A 23,187-nucleotide genomic window follows, 5' to 3' on the forward strand; every position below is an offset into this window, starting at 1 on the left:
ACTGATCACAAGTACAGTGGTACCTCAGGTTAAGTACTTAATTCGTTCCAGAGGTCCGTACTTAACCTGAAACTGTTCTTAGCCTGAAGCACCACTTTAGCTAATGGGGCCTCGCGCTGCTGGAGCACAATTTCTGTTCTCATCCTGAAGCAAAGTTCTTAACCTGAAGCACTATTTCTGGGTTAGCGGAGTCTGTAACCTGAAGCGTATGTAACCTGAGGTACCACTGTATTGTCTTGCGATTTGGCAACTAACACCCATAACACCATATACATAATACTCTAATCACAAACCAAACAAGTAAATCAGGCAGCTTGAGCCACTAACAGAAAATTTCTGTCTAAGTGGGCTCTCTCCCTTTTCGTCCAAGTTCATTTTGCCATTCAGCCTGACGTGTCGAAAGCTAAGAAAGGGACTGTTCTTTGCAGAGATACCTACTCTGGGTCCCCCCCCCCCCCGAATCTTTCCACAAATACCGAGCCACACAAGTCATTTTTGTTGTTTAATTTCTCCACAAGTAATAAGTTTGAACCAATACATAGTGTGCAGTTTGCAACAAACATGGACAAGGATGAACAAGCAAGAGCATGAAAAGGCAGCTGATACAGCAGTGCATGTTTGTGACACGAGATCTGTTTTGGACAGAAGGTGGACAATATTATAAAGGAAGTTTGCACATGGTAATACAGGGATTGATGTGAAATTCAAGGAGTGCTGCATAAGATAAGGAGGACACGGGTAAGAACCGGCTGTTAACCAGAAGGTTGGTGGTTTGAGCCCTCCCAGGGACGGCTGAGGGCTGGATTCCTGCACTGAATTCTATGATTCTAACTCCAGGAATCTTACTATTCTGTCCACTCAAGATGGGATGCCATTTTCTTTTTTTGGTTCACAAACTACTTTTCTGCCTAGGACAAACTAGTACATGGCACTGACCAGTTCAGACTGGAGGCTCTGTATATTTTCTTTAATGGATGTTTTAAACTTTTCCATGATACACACATTGAATTATTAAAATGATAACCAATCTAAATCTAGCCACATCAGTGGCACAATCTCCTTCTCCTCCCCCTTCTGTGTTTGGTTGTATACAAATTAAAGCTAACTATGGAGCACTGGCCATTTTAATACTGCAGCAGCAGCTACTGGTTTACAAAGATCTGCAGTTTCCTTGCTACAGAACTGTAGCCAGCCCTTTAACTCTCAGATCCTACTTCCTAGGCAGTGATTTTTTCTGCTGCCTGTGTCAAGCGCAAACAGCGAAGGCTATTTCATTTTGGCTCAGTTCTACAGGCAATCATACCTAAAGCCTTATTATTATTAGCTGGGGTTAATAGTCAGTGCAGAATGATCTCATTAACTTATTTATTCGTAGTCTATGTAACCTCTCACTCTCAGGCCAGAGCCTTTGAAAGACAGAGATCGCTCCGTCCCCCACCGTGCTAGAGGAGACTCTGATTGAGGACCACTGGGGGTGGGGGTGGGAATGGGTGTTTATTCATTGGAAGGGAAGGCAGGGTGTTGAGAGTGAGGAAACCACCATTGACTGCTCTCCAACCCTGCTGTTCTAGATGGTTGTGGGTTCAAGCCCCACACTGGGCAAAATGATTCCTGCATTGCAGGGGGGTGGACTAGATGACCCTCGTGGTCCCTTCCAACACTACAATTCTATGATTTGATGTACAAGACGTGCGTAGGGGAAACAGCGGCCACAGGCAAGCATACCGGGGGTAGAAGGTGGTGCTCTGGTGGGGTAATCTCCGCTTCTAGGGCATGGGGAATCAGAGTGCTCGGCTAAATTGCCACACCTGCTTCCTCTGCCATGGCCACACCCAGGTTGCACAGAGCTATACAGTATGGCAAGAAGCTGGTGACATGGGACATGAAGGATTTGCATAGATCACAAGCGATCCCCCCCAAGCCTCAGAAAATCACAGGGGAGGGGGTTATTTTCCCCTGGGAGGCTCGCTGTCTCCAATCAGAACCCGCTCCCACTACCCTCCACGTCTTCCATGAAGACTGAGCGCTTCTGCATGTTCCTCCGCAGGCGACGGAGCAGGGGGTTGCCTGGGCAGGGCACTCCAGGGCTGGCGTGGCCTCTTTCAATGCCTTCCTTGGTGGTGTCCGGCTCCTCGATGCTGTCACTGTCTTCAAGACGCAAATAAGAGGCAGAGAGGGCTGAGTCGGAGGCGGTCAGCGTCAGGCACTCGCAAGGATCGCTGCTGGCTACGAAGGAATCATCCCAGATGGTTTCGCAGAGCTCTTTGCCATCCTTGTACATCTGAGGGGGAGAGAGAGGTGGGGAGCTGTGAATGTGAAGTGCTCTTGTTCTGAGCAGCCTCAGTGCAGAAATTAAGGCCTGAACAACACTCCATCATCATCATCATCATAATAGTAATAATTTATTATTTATACCCTGCCCATCTGGCTGGGTTTCCCCAGCCACTCTGGGCAGCTCCCAACACTACACCAATAACAATAATAAAAAAGCAACATCAAACATTAAAAACTTCCCTAAAGAGGGCTGCCTTCTAAAAGTCAGATAGTTGTTTACTGTACAGTGGTACCTCGGGTTATGAACTTAATTCATTCCAGAGGTCCATTCTTAACCCAAAACCATTCTTAACCTGAAGTGCACTTTCGCTAATGGGGCCTCCCGTGCCGCCATGCCGCTGGCACACGATTTCCATTTTCATCCTGGGGGTAAAGTTCACAACCCAAGGTAACTACTTCCGGGTTAGCAGAGTTTGAAACCCAAAGCGTTTGTAACCCGAGGTACCACTCTGTTTCCTTGTCATCTGAAGGGAGGGTGTTTCACAGGGCGGGCGCCACTACCGAGAAGGCCCTCTGTCTGGTTCGCTGTAGCTTCACTTCTTGCAGTGAGGGAACCGCCATAAGGCCCTTGGAGCTGGACCTCAGTTTCCGGGCCGGACGATGGGGATGGAGACACTCCTTCAGGTATACTGAGTCGAGGCAGAGGGATGTCGAGAGACTTTCAGCCGGGGTGGCTGTGTCTTTATGAGCAGAAGGGTAGAGTACCATCCAAACAAACCAATCTCGGGTGAGGGCAGGGGCAGATCTACTAGGAAATCAATGAAGCTCAGGGGCCTTCATCCGGGAGGGATGCAACTTCAGCCCACATTTCTTAAACATTTTGGGTCTAGTAGACCCAATTTGAGTCACATGACTCAAATTGATTAGTTTTTTGTTGCCTATGTTTCAACCATCCCATAAAGGCATTGTGGTATGGTGATCTGTTGTGGAACCCCATTGAAAAACAGAATACTGGTTACCCAGACCTCATTGCTGGTTGTAAGGGGGGGGCGACAGTGGCCCCCCCAAATGTAGGTCCACCACTGGACAAGGGGGTGGGTGGGAAGAGAAGAAGGAGCAGCACAATATGAAAGACAAATGCATTACCTTGTTTTGCTTTAGTTTTCTAAACTAATCTGTCACTCAGCAGACTCAAGATACCCAAAGTGGGTGAGAGACTGTTGTTGGAACTTGCAGCACCCATGGACCCTGCCCATTGGCCATGCTGGCTGGGGCTGGAGGAAGCCGAAGGCAGACAACATTTTGGGGGGCCTGCAGCAGAGTGAGTATCTTGATGACTTGAGCTGTGTCACCAGCACAGTCCCTCCCGCAAGGGGTGAGAGGGGCTTGCTTCATAGGATCCCGGCTGCTTGTTAGCTCCTGCCTCTCCCAAAAGACCAACACAATGGGTCCCATGTGATTGGCTAATTCTGGGATTCTCCTGTAGGCCAATCAGGTTGCGGATTCACTTCCACCCGGAGTTGGATTGGGTGGCTCCTGCAGACCAATCAGACTGCTGCATTCTGGATCCTATTTTTCTAGGACCAATCAGACTGCTGCATTTTGGATCCTATTCAACTCAGTACATAACAATTAGATGCACTATTTTGCTTTCTAAAATACAGTAAAAAAAACTCAGTTTGGGGAGAGAGTGGGTCTCAAATGACAGCTCCACCAATTCAAAAGGGCAGCAGCCACCACACATTACTAGCAATCCTGTCTGTCATCTTTGTTGGGCAAACACTGCAGGGGAAGAAGGGACGAGCTGTATGGTGCTGACATTATTACACTGTCAGTCATATACTGCCCATTTCTTCTGACAGGCATCCTGCCAAGCTGTTGCTCTCTGCCTGCCTGCCTGCCTGTCACTGGACACAAACTCTGCTAGCTGCCCGAAGGTTCAAATGACTGCCTCAGTGCAAGCAGACCAGCAGTCAGCAGGAATTAGCTTCACCTCCAGTGGAAAGGCTGAAACATGTCATGTAGAGTTAGATAATATGAGGGGTTTCAATTTCTGCCGACCTTCGGGGTAATGTAGCACCTGCCTTTTGAACTGCAGCTGGGATTTTGTGTGTGTGTGTGTGTGTGGTTTTTTAAAGCAAGACACAGAAGAGGCTTCATTGACCAAGATCGCCCCTTGGGTGCCCTGTACATCCGAGGAAAACCTTGGAGAAGTTTCTGTTTTGTTAAACCTTGGAGATGTTGGAGCATTTACTATCGGATTGACCTTAAGACATTTGAAGTTTCTGGCCTCTTGCTAACATTGAGAGCACAAACAATTCCCTCCTCCAACAATTAGGCTTTTAGTCCTCATGATGAGAGATAAAGTTGGATATTTGGGAAGCACTGTGCTCTCTTGATGTCTGTCACCTGGTTTTAAGAGATGGGAGGAAACCCCTTGCCTATTCAGCTAAGCTTGTGGGAAACAATTCCTCATTGTGTAACTGGCAATACAGAGGCAGCTACAAAGAAATATTAAAACCACTGATCTCTTCAGGCATTTTCTTTATCTTTGACTTGCAGTTTCTGACAGAGAATGCCGGTAGCACAACAGTTTTAAAAAATGCCAAAGAGCATATTATGTCAGCATTTTTACTCATGGCTCCTACAAGAGTTCTGAAAATGTCCCAGCCTAACATCAATTCAGATTACCATCCCTCTGTGGAACAGTGATCCTTGAAAAGATGAACCATGAGTGAGTAGTCACATAAGATAGGTCTATTTGTTTTAAGAGAAGAATACAAACCCCAACAACTTCCACCTAAAGTCGGAGGCATATTCACTCCTAATGCTTTTCCCCCTTGAAGAGTGGGAACCTTATTCTAAAAAGGCATCACAAGTTGAAATAAAGACCTTAAGTTGTTGACAAAGCCCTTTCACATAATTTATGTAATTTCAGGAATACTGAAAGACTTGGCTTGGTTTGTGCTAAAGCTGAGGCCTCCTAGGAATGGTGTAATTCCTCTTTCTCCTCCAATAACTGCTTTTCCCAAACATGACTCAGTACAGGCATCTCTTCATGACTCATGTGATTTCTGGGGCTGAGGGCTGCATCCATCTGGGGGCTTTTAATGTCCTCACCTGGCCATACGACAGGCAGTCCTGGCTGCAGTTGTTTCCCTCAGGGCCCCAATGCCAGTCAGTGAGCCAGTTGCGAGCACACGTCAGGTCTTCCTTGCAAGCGTCATACCTGAGGTGATAAGAAGGTGTGGCAATAAGGAAAGCAGTTGAACTTTAATTCTTATTATATCAGACCATTTTTACTATATCAGACCAGACCTTTTATTTTTGTTATATCAGACCTTCAAGGAGCTCAAGTTGGTGCACAAGGTCCACACACCATTTTGATCCTTACGACAGACAACCCTGTGAGGTATATTAGGCTGAATAACAATCCCCAGCTCAAAGTCACTCTGTTAGTTTCATGACTAAGTTTTATGGAGATATGAACCCAAGTTTCTCTGTCTTTCTCAGTCCCAATGGAGGGTCAATACTCACTAAGCACTTCCTCCTTTTCCCCACCTTTACCCAATTCAACATTTTTTACCAATAGAATTACATACATTTATTTCCACCAGTCCACTGCCTGAGGCCCAAGAAATGGAAGTATGTTTGTGTTGGGTGGAGATGCCCTTTAAAAAGCTTGTGGATTTCCCTCAATATCCAGGTTAGCTCCTGCACTTGACTCAGCTTCACCACATCCAGCTGATTTATTCCAAAATTGAACTGGGTGTGCCGAAAGCGAGGTGTCATAGATACAGTGTCCCCGAGCTTGTTGAATTTCTGTGGGGAAATGACTTATAAAGGGCCTTTTAAGTGTAAAAAACAACAACCCAGTATGCCTTTCACTGCTTTCTGTCTTAAAATGGCAGGGCATTTCATTTAAACAGGACACCAGCAATGTGATGACTTTCTCCTCTTCTGCTATCTCCAGGAGACGATGCTCTTTCCCTGTTTCTTCATCTCCTACAGGGTCCCCTCCTTCCACAGTTGGGACAAGGAGACTTCACTCACCATTGGTCACAGAAACTCTGGCAGAGGGGCACAGCCAGCACAGCTGTGGGGCGCTGAGGATGAGGCCACTGGGCAGCGATGGGGGAGCAACGGTAAAAACATTCCAGCTGCTGTAGATAGCCCTCACACCTGCATAGGAGAAAGAAGCACTAGGGCATAAAGATGGCAGAGCAGGCCTAAAATGGCAGGCAAAGGGCTACCCACAGGGGAGGGATTAATAAAAAAAATGTGAAGAAAGGTCATGCCAAGGAGCAGATCTTCCCCATCCCAGTTGTCTGGTAACTTCCAAGACTAGTTTTAGCAGGAACTCCCACCTCGTGGTAGTCCCAGCTTGTAGGAAAGGAAACACACACACACACACACACACACACACACACACACACACAGAGGACTGGAGTAGGCACGGCTGCCTCTCTGTCTGACCTGCTGCTAAGGCTCCCACAGCGGTTCCAGTAGATGTCATTGGCTTTGGAAAGGTCCTGGGTGACCTCCGGTGAACAACAGGCATCTGTGGGAAAAGAATCCTTCTGTCAGCAGCCCCTTTCCTTTGTGCTGAGATGAACCAGTTGTTATTCCGGCAACCCTGCATGTTGCAGTCTGACTGCAACAGCTGCAGGTATTGCCTAACAAGCTGGATGTATGCAAATTGCCACCAGTTACCATGTGATGAGCCAATGCATACATAAATTCCCTAGCAGGTATTCTGGGCGTGATAAGAACCCTATACTCCTATACCCATGTCCCATTTCCCACCCGCTCCCTACAGTCTCTGTGGCCTCTGTGTACAACCCTCCAAAGTTTCCCCCAGGCACCAGGGGTTGCCTCTGCTGAGTTCCTTTGCACCCTGTGCATAGCAGTGCATGCTACTCACACACGTTAAATTTTGATCAGCCAGGGCTATGAGATCATTGCAGCCTCAAAATGAAATACAGTACATATTATTCTCACTAGCCTTCCTCTTTTCTTGAAAAACAACCGAGGCTGAAAATGTACAAGAAAGATCTGTTAACTTTAAAAAAGTGAATCTTTTGATCTGTTTGTCTGGAGCATTGCCCTCCTGAGATAAGGTCCTGAACCAAGAGAAAGTCCAGGTCCTGGACTCTGAAGTGAAAGATTTGAGGAACATGAAGTTGAAGGGCCATCATATGGCTCTTTTGCTCAGCAGAGTCATGTGTAAGTTCTGCCTGGTAACAGAATTCCCAAGATTTCTGAGGTAAAAAATTGATGGTCCATATCAAATGTGTTTGCAGGGACATTTTTGTTATATAGTAAAATAATCACACAACATTGATTTCCTTGAACATAGTTAGCTGGGGGCTGCTATTTCAGCTTCCTTCATGTATTTTTTGTGATTGATCGATAGCACTATATTATGCAAAATATGACCTTATTAGTACAAGACAAAATATCAAGCTGGTAAATTCCTATACTAAATTAAAGCAAGACCACCCTTTGTAGGACAATATAAAGGTTAACTCAATTTCCCTTGTCTGAGATTGTGTGTTTTTTAAAAGAAAAATAAAACAATCCCGTGTGGAATAAAATGCCACTGAATCATTGGGTCAAACTTTCCCATTACATGTTTAGATGCAGCTATTAGTATAGGGCTAGGGGCAAGGCTAACTAGACCACTCATTCACTGTTAGAGGAAGTGGTGACACTGTGTCAGGTGTGGGGAAGCCCAGGCCCTCTAGATGCTGCTGGACTTCATCTCCCACGTTCCCTGACCATTGGCCATACTGGCAGAGGCTGATGGGAGCTGGAGTCCAATAACATCTGGAGGCCTACAGGTTAGCGCCCAGAATATAGGGCAGAGATAAGTATTACCAGCTTCTAGACAACTCTTCTATGCCAACTCTTGTTAAAGGTACAGGTCTACTTTGCATCTGATCATCTCATTTATTTCATCAACCACCATAAGGAGGTTTGCTCATCTCTCCTCAAACCTGTGGGCAAATGCTGAGAGGAGCCTTGGCTTCAGAGCTCCACTTCCTGCTTGCCCAAAGCTCTTCAAGCCTTGTAGCTTCTCCCCCCTGCTGCCTTCGTGCCCTTAACCAATACTCACTTTCTGCATAGATCTGGCAAATGCCAAGCTGTCCTTCTGGGCTTGGGCTGGCTTTGTGTTTCCCTCCAGGCAAGCAGCGATCCTCCATGCCTGTAGCACTGGTCCATGACACGACCAGTGCCCAAGCTATACCCATTATCCAGACAGTGCCACCACTGCTGCTCATTATGACTACCTGAAAAAAGAGGAAGAGAAAGGATTACTAAATCAGTTTGGATAGCATAGCTTCACTGCTGCCTTGAAGCATGCCAGTTAGATTACACAAAATGGACTCCCACCTAGTCCTAGCTCCCCTCTCCCCAGTGTGTTCCTATGCACAGCATGCTTTCATCTCTGTCCCACTCCAACAAAGTCCTTAATTCCCCCCTGTCTGCTTTGATAATCCACTGTAGAGTTGGACCCTTCCCTTTGTTCCCTTTGTGAGGGGAAAATGTCCAGCAGCTGCTGTTACCCCTCCATCACCACAGGTAATTCAAGGCGAGCCAGCTGCAGGCAACTCTTCCAACACCTCGGTTTAGGGTCAACTCTAGCCTGGGAAACACAAGCAGCTCCTATGCTCCCTTATTAAACTTAGGGCTTCATTTGTGAAACCAGTGCTATTTTTCTAGAAAAAGAGGTGCCGGAACTCACCATGAACGCCTCCTTTGTTCTCTTATAATGCAATGGTGCCTACCTGAGAGGTGCTGGAACTGAGTTCCGGCGAGTTCCGGCTGAAACCTCCCCCCTCCACATGAAACAGGAATTGATTGATCCATATCAATCATGTAACAATTTGCAAATCTGTATAGCAATCTTCCTATTTATAACCAAGAAGAGTACCGGGGGGGGGGGGGGGGAGAGTTAGAATGCACCTGCAGACAGGTAAGATTTGTATTATAAGGGTGTCAAAAGTTCTCAGCCAGCCTTTCTCAGTGGCTCAGTCTGCAGCAATCAGTAGATGACAAATCTCCATATTTAATTGCTGCACACCAAGCCCGTATTTAAGAACCAAGCCTCACAGGAATGTCATGTGTTTAAAGAAGCTTAACATACCCACTTTGAGGGTATGTTCACATTACCACTGACTCCTGCCCCTACTTTCCCGAAGCTGTTTTCACATGACGATAGCCACAATCTATATCGATCCTGTAGTTGCTTCACAAACACTGCCGTTTGATACGTTTTCCTCAAACGAACTTTAATCCAAGTAGAAAATGGTAAGCAGTAATGAGAATATACCCTAACAGCCATCACAAATGTGCAGTTGAATTTCACGAGTTGGAGTTTCCTGGGGAGTTGCAGGGGCAGGGAAACCAACAAGGCCATGCGTGCTGGGTTAAGACATCTCCATCCCCTTTTGGAGGGGAGCAGAACTGTGTAAATGCAGCTGGGAAATTTAGCAGAAGGTTACCTTTCTGCACTTTAAGCTGCTAATGTGAATATACTGTTAGCTTGGAGAAAAAGCAGCCTTGGGGCCCTGATCCAGGATATTATTCCAATCAGGATAAGGTCCCTCTGTGTGTATGTGTGTGTGCATGCACATGCACAGAAAACCAAGGCCTCTTGACTCATTTTCAGCAGAAAAGTGTCAGGAGGCCCCAATCTGGATCAGAGAGCACATTCCAGATCAGGACTCCACAGTTGCTTTTTTCTTCAGAATGAGAGTGGGCAACCCTAGCTTTTCACATGACATCTCTTGCACTTTGGCTATTCCACCTCCTCCAGAATGCACTGGACCTTTCCATTCCCATGAAGGATCCTGTGCAGCTCAGAAGCTTGAATGCTCCAAAACCAGCAAGAACAAAAAGGTCATTAGCAGCTCAGCAGAGAGAGAGAGAGAGAGAGAGAGAAGGTTGGAAAGAATTGGGTAACTCAATAAGCTTGGCACTAATTGTGAGCATCAGTGAGGCCTGGCTACCCTACATCACCACTGTGGAACCAGCTTGGCTGGCTGCCTGGAACTGGTACAGTAATCTAGACAAAGGGTAGATGGGTAGATAAGTGTATGGAAGCTTATAGAAGCTAGGTCAGATTGCTTTATAGGGTAGTCCAGCTTTACCCCATCTGGTGTCCTCCAGTTGATGTTGGATGACAATCCCCATCATCTCTGTCCATTGACCATGCTGGCTGGGGATTATGGGAGTTGGATTCCAAAAAAACATCTGGAGGTTACCAGGTTGGGGGAAGGCTGTATTACAGACTAAGAAAAAGTGAAGGGATTGAAAGGAAGATGCTTTAATGGTTGGTAGAATGAGCACATCAGTCCTGGCTTCTAACTCCCTGTGTAGTCATGGGTGTGTATTTAGTAAGCTGGCCAGAGTTGCTGGGGCAACCCAGCCAGATGTGCGGGGTATAAATAAAAAGTTGTTGTTGTTGTTCTTCAGATTTGGCTTCAAAAACAAACCTTCCAGACCCCTCCCTCAAATCTCTCTCGTGCTTCCTACAGTCCCAGCATTGTAGCCAGTAAGAGGGGGGTTTAATCCCCTCTAAACAATAAGAATGGAGGACCTTATTTTTTATTGTAAATTGTGGGTGCAAAGAATCCCGGCAGTGCAAGGGAAGATATTGGATTTCTATTAGAGAAGGAAATGCTGGAGAGTGAAATACGTTTGATCCAGGCACACAGCTGCCTTCACTGCTGTGCCTTTGAGCAAAATGTACCAGAGGGCAAAATCTCACCACAGAAAGTACTTTCAGGGCAAGGTGACACCCCTCCTTTTCCTTTGCTGTGTCTAATTTCAGTGATGCGGCCTCATTTGCAACAATATGAAGCAAGATGCAGGACTAAATCATCTGGTCCCTAGAGGAGGGAGTAACCTTGGGTCCTGGGAGGCAGGTAGCCAAGTGAAATTTGACAGCAGACCTTCCTCTCAAAATCAATTTGGGACCAATCAATGGAGCTATGCTCCTTAATGCCTCTAGTCTGGGACAGGTAAAGTCTTCCCTCATGCATGTTGCAGGTTTCTGAGGGGTGGGGAAATTACATTTATATAGAAGGGTAAAGAGAAATGGCCCAGTCGTTATGTAACATGGTCTCTAGGACTAAATTCACTGTATTCTCTCAGGCTTGTAAGCCGAATCCAATATCAAATCTTAGTTATCACCCAATATTCTTCAAACTCATATGATTTTGCTTTGCTCTGCAGTTTTACTTAACATTTTTGGTTTTTAAAATGTTTATATTTAGTTAGTTAGCTACCGGTAGTTAGTTTCAAAAACTCATAGTAATGCAAAACAAATAATAAGGAATATTAATAAGTAAACAAAATGAACACAGAACTCCACTCTCCAGGTAAGTGTCTTTTTTGTATCTTCTTCTGCACAAAACGGTCAAGTGAATCAATGTTCCCGTTTTATGTTATCCTAACAGGCCTGTCCAAATAGCTGGAGGCTGCAGGGTGTATTCTCTTCTCCTTGCTTGCAGATCAGATAAACCATTGCCCCAGTTCACACAGTCAACATTTCCCCCAACAGAGTGGCTCCATCAGTGTAGTCTCACCTGTGTCCAAATGTGGGGAGCACGTGTACAATTTTTCCATTTTCTTTTTTAAGGGGGAGAATTCCTGACATGCAAAGGTCATATTCCCAGAAAAAACTAGTCAAAACAGTGTTGCATTAAACTCTGCACATATTCCTTCAAGCCCCTAAGGCAGGGATTGCCCTCCGGATAATGTTGGACTACAACTCCCATCATCCCTGACTGTTGGCCATGCTGGCTGGAACTGATCGGAATTAGAGTCCAACATTATCTAGAACACATACCCCATCCCTGCCGTAAAAAACCCCACAAAGTGCCAATCAAGCAGAATTTAAAATCTTGTTCATCTGGAAAGGTTCATCTGTAGTTCTAATAAGAAAACATTTCACTCAGATTTCAGCCGGAACTCATTGGAACTGAGTTAATGTTATTTTTGCGGTGGCAAAATAAAAGAAGCTACGTATACTCCTTAGTGCTACACTACAAAGGCTAATTAGTGTTAATGAAGCATTTCGGATCAGCTGGAAGCAGATCCACCTCAGCACTCATAATCAAACGCCATATCACCCCTCATCCTGCAAAGCCCATTCCCATAACAAAGGCAAAAGTGGGCAGTGTGTTACTGCACCAACCATTGGAAAAATCAAGCAAAAATTGAACAAGAAAGTATGAACATTTCCTCAATAATGTGTTTTAAGTTTTATTAGTGCACTGGCACTTTAGCACAAAAAAAGACGCTTTTAAAAAAAATGAAGAAAAAGTCAAATGCAAGCTGTGGAAAAGGAATGGGAAGAAGAAATTGTATTGCAAAATATGAAACGGTGGCAGATTAATATCTCTGTTTAAGCAAAAAACACCACTGATAAGCTGTTTGGCAGGGATGGGAGAGGAGTGTGGGAGGAGGGCAAATCACATTATCTGTTCTCTTTCCCAAGCAGATAACTGTGGAATGTTAACTTTTGCAAAAGTGCTCTGTGGGGGCAAGACTAGTAATGGTCGTGGTTCTGCTGGGTTGGCAAGGCAAGTAACATAGGAAGGTTTCACCAGCGGTCTCATCGCTGACTGCTGCTTCCACAAGGTTCATCCATAATATCTTGCACTGTAATATCTTGCAAGTTCACATTTGAAAGTCCAGAGCTGAAATTGCATTGGAATTTGTTAGGAGTGGGATGCAATAACACAAAGAAGATGGGAGAAATCCAGGAACACAACAGTCCGGTAGTAACATCATCTGAACCCTGTGTAATAACTATGAAAATAAGTGATGTCAATTTCAGAGAAAATGCTTTAGTATGGAACCACCTCAGATGAACTTGGTAGCTTCAAAGAGAGCCTTGCTCATTCCTTGCAGATTGTATTTATAGTGCCCATTCATCTCCCTGCTCAGAGCCTGCCCAATGAGCCTCGCTCTGTAAAATATAAATTAACAACACCTATAATGTGCAATATTTATTTTGTTTAGCAGGTCATCAATTTGAAGGTAGTTATTTCAGGTCTATGTCAACACTGTGTCCATTGGCCCAAAGCCTCTGCCTTTCTCAAGCTCTGTTCTAGAAACCCCAGTCCAATTTTGCCTTAGACTCCTGAACACTTAGTGAATCCTTCAGCATAAAGGTCTCATCCGGTGTTAATTGACTGACATTGAACGGTGACTTTCAGATGGCCTCACTCTGTTTTATCCTTGTGATTCTCTGGCTAGCTGCCTGGAAAATACTGGTGGCCTCAATCCCAGCAGATTAGGGACAGGCCCCAAAGAAAGTGGCTTCCTGTCCTTCCCTCCCTGCCATAATTAGTTCGAGTCTGTAGAGCAGAAGAATGCAACTGCTATGTATAAAATCACCCAGTACACACATCTCAAGAATAATAGCATGAGACTCTTAGTTGGTGGTGCTGATAACGCCAGAGTTGCAGGTTCAATCCCCATATGGGACAGTTGCATATTCCTGCATTGCAGAAGGTTGGTCTAGACAGGGTTTGATGGTTTGAGGTTTGATGAGGTCCTAAGCTACTGAAGGTAACGGGGCCCTTTATATGTCCAGCTGTCCTTTATCAACAATAAATTGTCGCTGCTTTTCGTGTTGAATACATGCTATATGGAAATTTATCGACCTAATAGGTATATAAAGCCATTTGCACATAACAAAATGTGTATTTTATCAACGTATTTGTTGAATTTATCTTATATTTTGGAAATGTACATCTAGTTTTTTCCCTTTAAATCCAAGAGAGTGGGGCCCTAAGCTATAGCTTGTTTAGCTTATACGTAAATCCGGCACTAGGTCTAGATGATCCTCAGGGTCTCTTCCAACTCTACAGTCCTATGAGTCTAAAATAATTCTCTTTATAGAGTGTCCTGGAAACAAATTACCACTAGCCTTTTACAAAACAAAACAAAATTAACTGGACTTCAGTGAGTTCTATCCACAGCTTTGGAAAGGAGCAGACAGGGCTTAACTTCAGCTGAGACTCAACTCCAGAACCCATTTTTAGTATCAGAATACAGCCCTGGCTTTCCTTTATATTGGATAACCAGAATAATTCCATAAATATTTAGGATTATGGAGCAGGCTTTCAGACTTGACTCTCAACTGCCTTCATCCCAGCATAAAACCCAGTATCTTTTTAAGGGTATGATGTTTTATTCTCACTCAAGACAGCTTCACATGTGTATACTCAGTCACAAAAATGTGACTGCAGTACATACCCTTTCAAACTGTATGTATCAATGCATCAGGAAACCACAGCTCTATTCCTATATGTACTGGTAAATATTTGTGTGTGGTACATAGAAAATAACTCAAAGGGACATACTTCTGTGTAGACAAATAATGGCTTGCCCTGTGAGTGAACCAACTGCTTGTAAGAATATGAGAATATGCAGAATAAATTAAGAACTCAGTGCTACTTGAAAAAGCTTGCACACTACTGCCATGATCAGAAGTTGATCCAATAAAATGAAATTGTGCTGATTCTAACAGAAAGCAAGATGTTCCACAAAGAAAATTCCCCAATCCATATTAGGGCAATGCCTTTATTAGGTCAACCAAGGTATGGCAGAATAGTATGCAAACTCTTGAATTCTCCAGAACTCCTAATCAGGCTTGATGGTAAATACAGAAGGGAGAGAAAAATGACTGGTGGAGAAGAAGCCATGGATTTGCATCTACCTTAAGACACTTCACCCACAGCTATTTCTTCTCCCTCTTCCCCTCATTTGCTTTGCTTACCATCTTCTAGCCCGATGAGAAATTCTGCAGAACTTGAAAGTTTGCACACTATTTTCTGGCATTTTGGTTGGCCAAATAAAGGTACTGCCCATTATTTGCAACTAAAAACAGGGAGACACCTGTCTATCTGTATCTTGTGATTATGCTGTTCAACAAAATGGTTCAAATAATGAGCACATTCCAAGAGTCTGTCTTCAAGTGGCTAGGTATTGGAGTGACAGCAGGCACCCAGTGTGTTGAAGGAGGGGCCAGGTCACCAAAGAGTTAATTTTTACGTATGCCCCAACTCCTCCAAAACCTCTCTTCTCAATTCACATAATTGCAGAAGCATCCCAGCTTATCCAACCCTAGTGTATTTCCACAAGAGCAATAGAGGAGAGTTTTGAGGGGTAAAGCTAATACAAAGCTAGGCTTAAAAAGGTGCAGACCTCAATTTACAATAGCAAGGTGTGTGTGTGTTTTTTAAAATCAATTAATTGGTTGATCAAGAGGTGTATACTCAGTTAAGCTAATCAATTCACTAAAAGCTGCAGATACAATTAATAGTTGGATCCTACTTTAGTAGTACTCTATATGCCAAATGATGGAACTACTGCACAACAGCATTCACACGTTACAAATACTAGCGAATCTCTTTCTGTGTGTGTTTTCCTATTGAAGGACTAGTACACCCATGAGCACCCCTCCTAACCTTGGCTACAATTACCATAAAGGGAAACCGTGGACTCTGCGACGCCGTTCTTTCCCCTAGTCCCGCTACCCAAAATGCGAACAAGTTGAACCGGAGCTCGGTAGAGTTAAAAACAAGACGCCTGGTACGCAACGACGAGGGAAAAACCCAGGAGCTTCTCGTTTTCTGTTCCCTGAAATCCCTCACGTCTCCTGAGGCTAACAAAAGAAATATCCCGTCCTTCTACTCCGGAATAATGACCACGGAAGAAGATGCATCCGTTTCCATCCTCACAACCCCCAAACACCAATTAACCCTCTCCCCTCCGCCGCGTTGCAATCACAAACAGTATTAAAGGCGCGGGAGTGAAATCAATTTAATTCACCCGGATTGCAAGGGGAGTATAAAGCTGAAGCGTTTCGGGAGGTTCCTTACTCCGAGATAGAAGCGATTCTTTATTGCCCCGAGGTGTCCCGAGGCGCCCACCCACGATCGCCTTGTTTTGTCTGCAAGAAGACGCGTCGCCGGGGCCACTGCCTCTGACCCGCTTTTCACCCCGCGTCTCCGAGCATCCCGCCTGCAGACAGGCTGCAGCCGCAGCAACATTGCTGTGCACGGCCGGGGAAGACGCCTACCTGCAAGCGGCGAGGCTGCAGTCGGCAGAGGCGTTGCAGGACGAGGGCTGTCCGGATCGGTTAGTCTGGCGGCTTAAGGCAAGCGTGCCCCGATCCCGGATTGGGAGGACTCTGGGGCGAGCTGGCGGCGCAGTCGCTGTCTCCACCACGCGCTGCTCCGGAGGAATGGAGCCGAGAAGTCGCTGCCTCCTCTTGCCGCTGCAGCAAATAACGCGGGTCCTCTCGCTCGCTCTCTTCCCCCACCCCTCCCCAAGGTGCGCAGGACGCCAGCCAGCCAGCCAGCCCTCGGGTCTGCTGGGGGGGGGGGGGGAAGAGCGGGACCGCCCAGAGGGAGATGCGGGAGGAGAGCGGGGCCAGTCGGGCAAGGGGGTCGCCTGCTCTCCCGGCCACTGCTGCAGAGGCTTAGGTCGCATTTGCAGCGCATCAGAGGAAGGTGCAAGGCGCTGTACGGGGAAAGCAACGGCAGTCTAGGCACACTGAGCGGCTAGGCACGCGGCAGGGCAAACTGATGGTGACTTTCCCCGTGGAATGTTTAGAAGACCCACAGTCCGTGCTCTCTCCCCAACACGCTCACAAACAGGCCAGGGAAGAGATAACCGGTCCTTGTGATTTGCTTCTAGCTTCTGCTCAAGAGCGGTATACTATTCCTGAATACAGAGGCTCAGTTTAGAGACTGAGAGTTGCGCTCCATAATTTTGTTTAATCCTGTTTTGTTTTGTTTTTTAATTCATGGTGGTCATACATGTCCTGGAAATGCGTTCCACATGAGTGCGGATTATGTAGTGTGGAAGTACCGGTATTTCAGGTTCCCATTCATCTGTATTTACTGCCATTCAGTTCCACTGGATTACTGGAGAGAGAGGACTGAAGGAAGGGCTTTGCTACTCTACAAGACACTCCTCTCCACAGTGGACGGAGTTTTTCTCAGCTTTGGGACATAAATTCAGTTGTTATTGGAAAGTGAGAAATGCATGAAAGTGGGTCAAAGTAAACCCACTTGCTCAGTCAGCAGTATATTTATTGAAAATAATAAGCTTTCACTATGTGATTGATTTCTAAAAGGAGCTCAAGCCTACAAAGTAATCCTGCCCTGCCCTAAGGCTAGGAAGCTACCTTTCCGAGTCACAAATGTGTGTGTCCTAGTTGTGGTTACTCAGCAAGGACGTGGGTGGTGCTGTGGTCTAAACCACTGAGCCTCTTGGGCTTGCTGGTCGGAAGATCGGCAGTTCAAATCAGCCTGAGCTCCCGTTGCTCTGTCCAAGCTTCTGTCAACCTAGCAGTTCAAAAGCATACCAGTGCAAGTAGAAAAATAGGTACTGCTGTGGCAGGAAGGTAAACGCCGTTTCCGTGTGCTCTGGCTTCCATCACAGTGTTCTGTTGTGCCAGAAATAGTTTAGTCATGCTGGCCACATGACCTGGAAAGCTGTCTGTGGACAAACGCCAGCTCCCTCGGCCTGAAAGCGAGATGATTGTCACACACGATCATACACTTGCCCCATAATTTTTGTGACCCCTGCTTTCAAAACACAATTTGCCCAGAATGCCTGTCCAATTTTGTTGCCATATTTTGCACTAAAATAAGCTGAACTATGGTAGATTCAGGACAGACCAAAAAAAGTGTATCTTTTTACACGGTATGTAGCTTAACTATGGAATTCACTTCTACGAGATTTGAGGATGGCAATAAACTTGGTCAGATTTAAAAGAGGATTAGAGAAATTTGTGGAGGATGGGGCTATCAATGGCTACAAGTCATTATGGCTGTTTGCTACCCCCAGTACTGGAATAAATTATGCTTCTGAATATCAGTTGCTGGGGATTACAAGCAGGAGAGGGCTATTGCTCTCATATCATAAGGAACCAGAGGACGCTGCCTTATATATTAAGTCAGACTCTTGACCCATCGAGCTCAGTGTTGTCTACACCAGGGGTCAGCAACCTTTCTCAGCTGTGGGCTGACCCACCGTCCCTCAGACCATGTGGTGGGATGGACTATATTTTTTTTGGGGGGGGGAGAAAGAATTCCTATGCCCCACAAATAAGATGCATTTCAGTTAAAAGCACACATTCTACTCATGTAAAAACACGCTGATTCCTGGACCGTCCGTGGGCCGGATTGAGAAGGCAATTGGGCTGCATCTGGCCCCCAGGCCTTAGGTTGCCTACCCCTGGTCTACACTGACCAGTAACAGATCTCTGGGGTTTCAGGCAAGAGTCTCTCTCAGTCCTATTTGAAGGTGCCAAAGACTGAACCTGGGGCTCTCTGTAGAAAGCACAGTGATGGACTACATGAAGCATTAACCTGATCCAGCAGGGCTCTTATATTCAAATTCTCAGGATGTGTCTATCTTCTGTGAACTCTAGGGTGGTGATTCTGAGCTGCATAAGGACTCACGGATCCTTGGAATTTTGGATGAGTTGTGTTTTCAAGCTGCTGGCAGTGGGAGCTGAAGTCTGGCAGAAGAAACTAGGAGTAACGAAACACGACATAATATTTTTTAAAAAGACAGAAGGCAATGGGCAGTGAAAGTCCCACCTCCAGCAAGGCTTATTGTGTGGCGTTGGACACCGATATTTGCTTTGTTTCATTTATCCTTCTATAAAATGTTAGCAACGGTGGTCTGCCTCACAGAGTTGATGTGAAACACAATAAAGATGGAAAATAATTTTTAAACTCTACTATACAGTTTGGAAAGTTGTTTGTGCACATTTGGACCCCTCTTAAGATATTGTAACCACATTTTGCATGACAGTTCCTGAGGTCAAAGGGACGTGGGTGGCGCTGTGCTCTAAACCACAGAGCCTAGGGCTTGCCAATCAGAAAGTCGGTCGTTCGAATCCCCACGTTGCTCAGTCCCTGCTTCTGCCAACCTAGCAGTTTGAAAGCACGTCAAAGTGCAAGTAGATAAATAGGTACTGCTCCAACGGGAAGGTAAACAGTGTTTCCGTGCGCTGCTCTGGTTCGCCAGAAGCGGCTTAGTCATGTAAGGCCAGTAAAGTGAGATGAGTGCTGCAATCCCAGAGTTGTCCACGCCTGACCTAATGGTCAGGGGTCCCTTTACCTTTACTATAAAGCTTGGAAAGTTGTTTGTGCACATTTGGACCCCCTCTTAAAATATTGTAACCACATTTTGCATGACAGTTCCTGAGGTCAAAGAGCAGGTTCTCATCTATTTTTGAATAAAATTGGATGCCATTTTTGAATCAAGATGCCAGACTGAACCTTTCAAAACCGCACTAATTTTAACTGCTATTTTCAAAAGTGCACTGATTTCTGAGTTTCCTTAGAATTCCTGAGCAGTACTGTACTGCGTACGAGGCTGCTAGTGTAATATAAATAGTAAGGATATTTTTAAACTATCAAATTCTATTGATTGGCCACACTGGAGGCCTGGTTCTGTTCTATTCTGAGACTCCTAATGGAGTGACTATCCTTAAATTTGCTTCCTCTCTTTGCAATCTATTATGGAGTGAAGCCATTCCTGCTCTCTTTCGCTCCGTTTTTAGAGGAAGTCCACTGTACTGCTTCCTCCTTGGTGCCAGAGAGGTGATGGCATCTGACTGCTTCTGAGTCTGATTTGCAAAGAGTGTTTGTTCCCGGGGCCAAGGAATCAACAATGATAAAACAACAATAACAACAACATCCCTCAAACAAAAGACATAAAGATGCAAACAGACCCTTCCCTCCTCTACTCCACGTGCAAAACCTGCCTTAAGCCAAACCAAGCAGTCATCTAAAAATAACCATTGCATAAAGTGCAGTAGTTTCTTATTGCATTGTTGAACTGTGCAGATAAAAACAGCAAGGACTGCATGTCTTTAGAAAATGCAGAAGCGATGAACAGGAAGCAAGGACCATGTTCTATTTTCATCCTTTCAGTCCTTCAGAGGCAAGAAAAGGGAGGCGGTTATAATGTGCAACTGAAGAAGGAAGGTTGGATTGGTGGGAATTTGAGCGAGTCTTAGTGCCTGTACTTTCTGGACGCATGCCCTAATTCAGTCATGATGGAAGGTATTATTTTGGAGAGAGTTTGGAAAAAAGGGTCTGAAACCAGTCCTGATTTGTTTGTCACTTCTTCAGATTCTTAAGTCAGCTAGTTTATGACACCCTTGCATTTCAGCTTCTATAGTATTACTATTACTTTTTTCCTTTCCTTTCCTTTTTGGTAAAGTCTATTTAGTGTTCTCTGACTTTATTCCATTAATAATAATAATAATAAATTTTATTTATATCCCACCCTCCCCAGCCGAAGCCGGGCTCAGAGCGGCTAACAACAGTAAAATGATAAAACATTCTAAAATCATTTCATTATAAAATTAATTCCAATCACATTAATGGCAACCATTGGGCTCAAGCATCCAAGGTCATTGGGCTTATGTACATGCAAAGAGCCTTTCTGGACAATTAATCTACATTGAAATGAGTGTGTGGTTGTGTTGCCCATTTTGTGTGTGGATGACAAATGTTTTCCTACTGCCTTTCATAAGCACAGGCTGGCTTGAGTGTTGCTTAGAAGGTACAAACAGGTGACAGAATCTAGGCTGGTGTCAATGTGCCAAGAGGGTGAGAGGCCACTATTGGGGCCAGGGAGTTCGCAGAGCACTAGAATTAGCTTGGAATAAAGGATTTGATCCATAATCCAGCCAATGGCATGATGGGCCTGTTATGTACCTCTTAAGTACATAATTAGTGAAGACGCATGCGAGACTCCTTCATGTAGGGAGCTGCTCAGTGATACTTTGTAGGCAGGACATGCAGTGGTGCCATGTAGATTTTGCAGGTTTAGCTAGAAATTTTGCACTAGAGACTTGTGCTTAGTATTCTGTGCCCACCAGGTAGCTTAGAAGAAAGTTCCTTCCTTATCTTTTGACCAGATTGGAAGAGGGCACAGAAGGGGCAAAGTATACTTCTATGTGGGTGAGGTGTGTCCCACGTATTAAGCTCCCTGAAAGAAAAATAACAATCTATTTTAATGACAGGAATCCAGCATTGAGGAGACGCAGGTAGGGGGAAGCTCCTGGTTTGGGTGTTTGTGCCACCTATGCCTTTTGACAAGCTGTACTGTAGGGCAATGTTCTCCCTCTCCCTCCTCCAAAGATGAAACATTATTTATCTTCCTTGCTATTTGACATGTTAATGTTTTGCATGCTACTTGATAGCCCGAGAAAGCAGCTTTTCTATATTTGGGATATCAGAGCAGAAAGTGTCTGATTCAGACTCTCCCCTGTCACATTGATTATTTTGTTTACAATGCTTTAAATAGCTAAACAGGCTGGGGAAGAGACAAGCTTGTTAGCTAAACTGCAGTCCTAGCTAATCCTCATGATGTCAGTTACGCTGGCCTCTTTTTCACCTACCTTCCCTTCATAGGAACCAACCTCTAAGGGCTCAGGTCCCTTGGGCCCCCAAATAAAATATTGGAGGGGGCTTCCCCCAAAAGTCAATGGGCATTGCCACTCAAATAATGTGTGTGCTGTGTCTTGTGATTGATTAGGTGGGGTGGGGAATGCTTCCCCCCCTAATATTTTATTCAAGTTGGCACCCCTGCATTCCCTTATGTGTGAGAAGCACCCGGAAAAAATGGACCCCCTTTCTGGGAGAACTGGGATCAGAATAGTGGAAATGCAAACTCTTTTTTTCTTTGGCACTATCCATGCCTTAAATCAGAAGTGGGAACCATTTTCAACCATGGGCTGCGTCTTTCAGGGTTGTGGGTTTGAGCCCCACGTTAAGCAAAATATTCCTGCATTGCAGGGGGTTGGGCTAGATGACCATAGCTGTCAACTTTTCCCTTTTCTTGTGAGGAATCTTATTCAGAATAAGGAAATTTCCCTTTAAAAAAGGGAAATGTTGACAGCTATGTAGATCACCCTTGTAGTCCTTTCTAACTCTGGCCTGTGGAGAATCCTGAGGCCCAGACAGAGATGCCTAGAGGCCTGCATTTGGGCCCTGCACCTGAGGTTGCCCATCCCTGCCTTAAATTTGCTAGCTGTTAGCTGAGGCTAGCCTCCAATTGTGCTGAAATTGTAAAGTAAATGTCCTTAAATGAGAGCTGGCATAGTATCACTGTTAAGTGCATGACTTGCAAAGTCATAGAAGCATAGAACTGTAGAGTTGGAAGGACCCCTGAGGGTCATCTAGTCCAACCCCCTGCAATGCAGGAATCTCAATGTGGTCCGTTGAAAATTTCCTGACCTATGACGTCACAGAGCAGTCTTAGGCAGCACGTAGCAAAGGTATTGCTCAGGCTGTAAATCTTAATCTGATTTAAGCAATTGGGATTGCAATTTGCTTCACAGTCCTAGCCTGAGCCTAGGACATTGGTAGTACAGCTGACAACAAAAGCTGGCTGTATTTGATTCAGACGAAGGCACTTGTATCTCTGCCAACGATGCTCTCCTGTGTTATGATTTTGAAGCTGAAGTTTAGACACTGGTGCCTTTCATGTCCTTCCCCCCCCTATTAACAAAGGTGAACAAGTTCCATAACGAAAGGGCACCAATGAGTATCTTCAAATACAGGGGGCTGAAAATGGAACTCTGTGGCCATACATCTGCAAGTCTCTAGGCATTGTCTGGAACATATGCAAGCTTGCATGGCTTTGTCTGTCATTATACCTTTTCAAAAGTGAAAAGTGCAGCAACAAAGGACTTATTGCTTATGAGAAATTAGTTCCATTTGATTTTTTCCCCTTTGCTTATCAAGAGAAGGCACTGAAGACTGGGCCCTCAGCTAAAACTTTAGCACTGCTTTCAGGACATAGTTCCAGCAACTACTTGTTTTTCATTTCAAACTAAATTTTATT

At 45.1% G+C, this 23,187-nt stretch overlaps 1 protein-coding gene and 1 long non-coding RNA gene across 2 annotated transcripts; one reads left to right on the plus strand and one right to left on the minus strand.

Moving 5' to 3' along the window:
- Window positions 1-489: 489 nt before the first annotated feature.
- On the minus strand, window positions 490-16,798 carry RTBDN (retbindin). Its single transcript, XM_083719824.1, has 6 exons — window positions 16,382-16,798; window positions 8,393-8,567; window positions 6,751-6,835; window positions 6,328-6,456; window positions 5,395-5,503; window positions 490-2,281 (listed from the first exon to the last, which is right to left on the minus strand). The coding sequence occupies exons 2-6, from the start codon at window positions 8,556-8,558 to the stop codon at window positions 1,979-1,981; spliced, it is 792 nt and encodes a 263-aa protein (XP_083575950.1). The 5' UTR covers window positions 8,559-8,567; window positions 16,382-16,798; the 3' UTR covers window positions 490-1,978.
- LOC310835397 lies at window positions 16,500-19,060 on the plus strand. Its single transcript, XR_014559635.1, has 2 exons — window positions 16,500-16,635; window positions 18,746-19,060. It is a non-coding gene; the product is annotated as an uncharacterized lncRNA (long non-coding RNA).
- Window positions 19,061-23,187: the final 4,127 nt, after the last annotated feature.

Source organism: Podarcis gaigeae (assembly GCF_964106915.1).
Source record: "Podarcis gaigeae genome assembly, chromosome: 2".
Classification (NCBI taxonomy): domain Eukaryota; kingdom Metazoa; phylum Chordata; class Lepidosauria; order Squamata; family Lacertidae; genus Podarcis; species Podarcis gaigeae.

Bases quoted from the DNA above. Each gene is read 5' to 3' on its own strand.
- RTBDN (XM_083719824.1), bottom strand. From the start codon at position 8,558: ATGAGCAGCAGTGGTGGCACTGTCTGGATAATGGGTATAGCTTGGGCA. The intron at 6,457-6,750 runs GTCAGACAGAGA...TCTCCTATGCAG, and splicing joins TGTGGGAGCCTTAGCAGCAG to GTGTGAGGGCTATCTACAGC. The intron at 5,504-6,327 runs GTGAGTGAAGTC...TTATCACCTCAG, and splicing joins CAGAGTTTCTGTGACCAATG to GTATGACGCTTGCAAGGAAG.